Source organism: Anarrhichthys ocellatus, unplaced genomic scaffold (assembly GCF_004355925.1).
Source record: "Anarrhichthys ocellatus isolate YVR2014 unplaced genomic scaffold, GSC_Weel_1.0 scaffold1, whole genome shotgun sequence".
NCBI classification, from domain to species: Eukaryota; Metazoa; Chordata; class Actinopteri; order Perciformes; family Anarhichadidae; genus Anarrhichthys; species Anarrhichthys ocellatus.
In genome coordinates, this window is record NW_022280031.1 from 11,404,122 (window position 1) to 11,410,200 (window position 6,079).

The 6,079-nt window shown below is 40.6% G+C and overlaps 1 protein-coding gene across 1 annotated transcript; it reads left to right on the forward strand.

The window, feature by feature from the left end:
• The first annotated feature begins 409 nt into the window (after positions 1–409).
• On the forward strand, positions 410–5,582 carry myorg (myogenesis regulating glycosidase). Its single transcript, XM_031850404.1, has 3 exons — positions 410–490; positions 3,078–3,430; positions 3,552–5,582. The coding sequence occupies exons 2-3, from the start codon at positions 3,168–3,170 to the stop codon at positions 5,341–5,343; spliced, it is 2,055 nt and encodes a 684-aa protein (XP_031706264.1). The 5' UTR covers positions 410–490; positions 3,078–3,167; the 3' UTR covers positions 5,344–5,582.
• Positions 5,583–6,079: the final 497 nt, after the last annotated feature.

Here is a 6,079-nt window from a genome sequence, read left to right on the forward strand (position 1 = left end):
ATTTGATATAGGAATTCTTTATTGCATGATCAGACGGTTAAAACAGAAATAGTACTGTAAACAATCAAACTTTACACAGGGGATTTAAATACTTACCATGGTTATTATTATAGGTAATTTATAGTACACTGCCTTGTACAGATGGTCCCCATAGAAATAGCAACATGTGTTTGTTTTTCCCCCCTAACTTTGCTAATTGCAGTTCTTTAAAACGCGTTTTTGGCACCCTTGCCTCTCGCTATTCAACCCGTGTGTTATGTGAAGTTTCTGTACAACTCGTGTGACTTTGCTCAAATCATGTAAAACAGTGTAATCTATGCAGAATGAGAACAATAAACTATTGTGCTCCCACCTACTGGACTACATTTCCCATGCTATGGTGGGCGCAGACGAGGCGGATCCGCAACAACGTGCATGTCTTGGTCATTTTTCTGTGAACTGTGGCAAACAATTTTGTGGCTGTAACTGCTGAGGGGGCCGCTGCTGATCGGTAGGCAAAAAAAAACTATTTTTAATGAACAGCTGAGAGTAAAACAGAACACGCATTACGATAATATTATGCCACTGTACTTACACGGACTCTGGGTTATTTCCCCTCCGTCAACTTTCTTGTACGACCCACCACCGCGCACAACAACGTCTTCAGTATGCATTCGACTATAGGCTACTGTAGGCTAGAAGTTGTGGGTACATTAGCAAAGACGGCATTCTTTTTTTATGTACGATTATTAACTTATAAATGCACGTTTGTATGTACAGTAGCTACGTTTAAATTTAGTTTATTAGCAGAATATATGCCTATAAGAGACTGATGGTCTTATCGGTGCGCTGCAACATGCCACACACACACTCTCTACCTACGCGCACGCTCAAACGCGCGCGTGCCTTTTGAGGTAGTGAGCCTCTCTCAGACTTCTGTTCAGACTGCATCAGCTCTTCTGTGTTTGCTTTCCCCATGTCAGAGGAGATAGTGAATCGGCTGAAGTGGCAGATATGAATCCCCCTGTTCACACCATAAACATAGAAATGCCCCAGTCTCAACATTTTGAAACGGAGAAAAACACGTTGAAGTTCAATATTTGTGTTCACTACAGACCTTTATGTAAAAAAACACCAGTTAATCGACTAATCAATTAGTTTAAGGAGAGAAAATGTATCTGTAACCATTTTGATCAAATGTAATTTGGTCTATATTAGATAGACAGTAGATCATTGTATCATGCTTTTTTATTATGTGTTTTCTAAAATAATAATAATAATAAAAAGATTAATCTTTAAAGTAATTTTAGGCAAAACATTTCCTGGCTCCAGCTTCCTTTCTGGTTACAAATGTGATTATTTGCTGTAGAGCTGCAATGATTAATCAATTAGTTATTTGACAGATAATCAATTATTTTGATAATCAATTAATGCAAAAACGCTCTGGTCCTTAAAAGTCAGAAGTTGATGCTTTGCTTTGTGATATAAATAGTAAACTAAATATCTTTGGGTTTTGATTGGTCAAGTAAAACAAGCTACCTAAATAGATCATCTTTGGCTGTGGGAATTGGCATTTTTCCTTATTTTGTAATGTTTTTTGGATAAAAAATAGTAGTTGATAGATTGAGAAAATAATCAACAGATGAATCAATAATATACATATAATTGTTGGTTACAACCTTAATTTGCTAGTCTTAATAAATGTATTATCTTTATGTTTTTGGTCTGTTGGTTGATTAAAACAAATTGAAGACTTCCCCTTGCACTCTGGGAAGCTGGGTATTTGACCCAGTTTTTATATAATTTCATAGACTAAACAATTAATTGAGAAATTATCATCATATTTATTGATAATTAAAACAATTGTTGGTTGTAGCCTGATGTGAGGAATATCACAAATCATAGATTGTAGTATGTTAAATTCATACATCTGTCGTTGCACTTTTCCATTTATAAAGAAGGAAAAAAAAAAGACACAAGCAAATAAATACAGTAAATCTTCTGTTGACTTTCCTGGTCAATTCCAGCAGTGGATCTCTGAGTAACCAACACTAAGTTCTCTGTTAGTTAATGATGGGCTCATGTTATCACTCCTGTTGTTGGGGGTAAATCCATACTAAGGCTGGTTGAACACAGAATTAGTCAATTAGATTGCTAATTAATAGCAAGCATTTTTTATTATCGACCCTTGCTGCCAGGGCAGACCACGAGAGTCAATTGCAGTTAGGACCAGTCAGCAAACGGAGAATGTGGAGAGGACTGAGCTCCCCTCGGTTGGCTGTGCACCTTAATCTAATCTATTCTGATTAACTAAAGCCACAATAACTAGCATCAACTAGTTGATTACCCAAATAGTTTTTGCTGTATCTCTGCTGGGAGGGACAGCCAGGTCTAAATGTAATAGAAATGCAAAAATGCATGTCCAAATGTCTGTTTATTTGGCTTGAATGAACCAGGTTACTTCCAGTTTTGTTTGGCTTGATGGAGCACAAAGTTTAGTATTCTTTCCTCTCCTTCCCAGCATTGGCATACCCTTAAGGCCGAAATCCCCTTTTCTGCTCCTCTACTTCCTTCCATACAAATGAGTCTTCTTTCAATTGAACTCATATGTTAGAATTACTGCTGGGAACAACCACTTTATCCTCTTATGGGTAATTGGCAGTAGATTTGTTTTGTTAAATCTCAGACACATTTTAAAGTTTTCATCCTGACAGTGTAATACCTTTAAGTGATGTGGAATCACTTAGTGCAGCAATGCAAAGCATGTAAGACAATGCTAGAAATGTAATGGAGGCTTTACACTGACAAGGAAACAAGATAGACTGAGAAACGGGCTGGCATATCATGCTGTTCTGGCTGTGGCTGTTCTCCTCGATGTCTCTGATAGTTAAGTGATTTGAAAGAATTTTTTGACTAAACAGAACTGGTAAGCAATATTAGGTGAATGCTCTGTACAAAGGCTCCTAGTACAGGCAGCCTTTTTGTTCTACTTTGAACCCATTTTCCCTCAAAAACAGTGTTGATATATGAAGATCAAATACTGCGTGAAGACCTTGACACTGACTTTTCAAAGCTTGTTTTTTTCTCTCTTATGACAGGCAGAGTGCAGCAATCAAGGTTCCCTGGGAAACATTTCTATGATCTTAAGAACAGCAACTGTCGGATTTGCCCACTGAACGGCACAAGTCATGTACCAAGTTGTTCCCGGAGGAGCGGGAGGCACAATTACAGATGTTATCCCCAAGCAGAAGCACAGGAAGGACACTCGACCCTTGGTCGGAGCTGGAGTAATCGGCTTGGTGCTGGTAATTGCAGCAGTGACTGCATGGTGTTATTACATAGCCTCTCTACGCAAAGCTGAGCTGCTTAAGACTGAGCTCCTGGATCTGAATAAAGATGGCTACATTATCCGCAACCAGGGAGGGTCTATTGTTTTCAGAATGGATTTCAGGTTGGTATTTCTCCGTGTATTGATGCACAATATGTTAAATGTAAACTGTTACAAAGTAAATGGGAAATGTGTCTGTTGAGAGAGATTCCTTATAAATGTAATTATATGTAAATCTTGGCAGGTCAGGTACGCTGGATTTGGATTCATGCTCCAAAGAAGGGGAGATGCTGAGCTGCGGACGCACCACTAATAGAAAACTGAACTTCTTCATTGAGACAGTTCGACCCAAAGACACGGTGCAATGCTACCGTGTGCGTTGGGAGGAACTGGTTCCGGACATTCCTGTTGAGCATGCCATGACGTACACGTTTGCACACTGGTATGGTGGTGCAGTATCAGCAATTCAACACTGGCCTATTTCTATTAATGGCCAACAGGCTCCCAAACCCTTTGTTACCAGTGACATCTACTCTAACCGCAATGAATTTGGAGGAATTTTGGAAAGTTATTGGCTTTCATCCAACGCTACGGCCATCAAGATAAATAATTCAGTGCCCTTCCACCTGGGCTGGAATGACACGGAGAAGACCATGTCCTTCCAGGCGCGATACAATGACAGTCCCTTCAAGCCAAACCCAGGAGAGGCACCATGTGCTGAGCTTAGCTACAGAGTGTGCGTGGGCTTGGATGTGACATCCATACACAAGTACATGGTCCGCAGATACTTCAACAAACCAAACAAAGTGCCTGCCAAAGTCATGTTTCGCCATCCTATATGGTCGACCTGGGCGCTACATAGGACTGACATTGACCAAGAGAAAGTCTTGACGTATGCCGCTAACATCCGCAAATATAAGTTTAACTGTAGCCTCCTGGAACTAGACGACCGCTACACCAGCCGCTATGGAGAATTTGAGTTTGACCAGACAAAGTTCCCTAATGCCTCGTCCATGTTCCAAAAGCTGAAATCAGATGGATTTCTGGTGTCGCTCTGGATTCACCCTTTTGTTAACTATGACTCAGAAAACTTCCATACTTGCGTAGAGAGGGGGCTGTTTGTCCGGGAGCCTACAGGCCAGCTGCCAGCCTTGGTGCGCTGGTGGAACGGTATTGGTGGCATTTTGGACTTCACAAATCCAGAAGCTCGCGATTGGTTTTCCTCCCAGCTCCGTTCGCTGCGCTCCAGGTATGGGGTGTCATCTTTTAAATTTGACGCAGGGGAGACTAACTACTTGCCGTGGAAATTTAGTACCAGAACTCCCATTCGGGACCCAAGTCTTTTCACAAGACATTACACGGAAATGGCTATTCCCTACAATGACAGAGCTGAGCTGCGCAGTGGCTACCAGTCCCAAAACATATCCTGCTTCTTCAGACCAATTGACAGAGACTCTGTTTGGGGCTACGAGTTGGGTCTCAAGTCTCTTATCCCCACCGTGCTCACCATCAGCATTCTGGGCTATCAGTTCATTTTACCAGACATGATCGGAGGGAATGCATATCTAAACCGCACAGATGGTAAAAGTGTATTACCCGACCGGGAGCTCTATATCCGCTGGCTGGAGCTGACGGCCTTCATGCCGTCCATGCAGTTTTCTATTCCGCCATGGGCATACGACAACGAGGTGGTTGAAATTGCTCGGAAATACACAGCACTCCATGAGCGTATTGTGGCGCCACGGGTCCTGGAGCTGGCTGGCGAGGTGCTGGACACCGGGGACCCAATCATACGGCCCCTGTGGTGGATTGCCACAGGTGATGAAACGGCCTATAAAATTGACTCCCAATTCCTGATTGGGGATGACCTCATGGTAGCCCCAGTTTTAGAGCCTGGAAAGCAAGAGCGTGACATCTACCTCCCTGCCGGCCATTGGAGAAGCTACAAGGGGGAGAGATTTGATATCAAGGAGCCGCTGCATCTCACAGACTATCCTGTTGATCTGGATGAAATTGCTTACTTTCTTTGGGTGTAGCAAGAAGGGAATGTACAGCTGAAAAAACTTGACAAGCCTTTGCTGCAATTTGCTTGTAAGACAAGCTTCACAAATTCAGCTTTCATGCTTGAATGAAACAGTTCTTGGAAAATCTTTTCTTCAAAAATATATGAAGACTTTTTAAATTATAACATCACAAATGTGAAACCGTTTCACTCAAAAAATGCTCAAACCCTCATTTAATTTAATTTAAACAAATTGATGGATCATCTTTATATATATACATGTATATGATTGATGGATCATCTTTATCTATATATATGTATATATATATATATATATATATATATATTTGTGGTTTAATAGAAAGGTAGCTAGTTAAAGTGGAGTTTTTAAAGAGCGACTGTGTAACTTTTTCTGAATGGCACTATGGGCTAATCATGAATGTAATATAGCAGAAGCACAAGCAGAGAAGAGTTATACAAGTCAACAAACAGACTCCATAATGTCAATTTTTGTTCAAAGTTCAAACCATAAGCTACTGGTCATACCAGACTGACAGTATAGAAGTTACATAGTCTCACTTTAAAGCCTGTACAAATCATGTGTATGAAACATTTGTCAAAAAGGGAATATGCAAACAATATGCAAACAATATGCAAACTGAATTAAGTAAAGCATACTTGTCATTGTGTGCCATAAAGATGACAGGTAGTAGGCCACATAAAACCTTCTATATTAACTTCCATTTGACTGAGATGTCCTACTTTCCTTT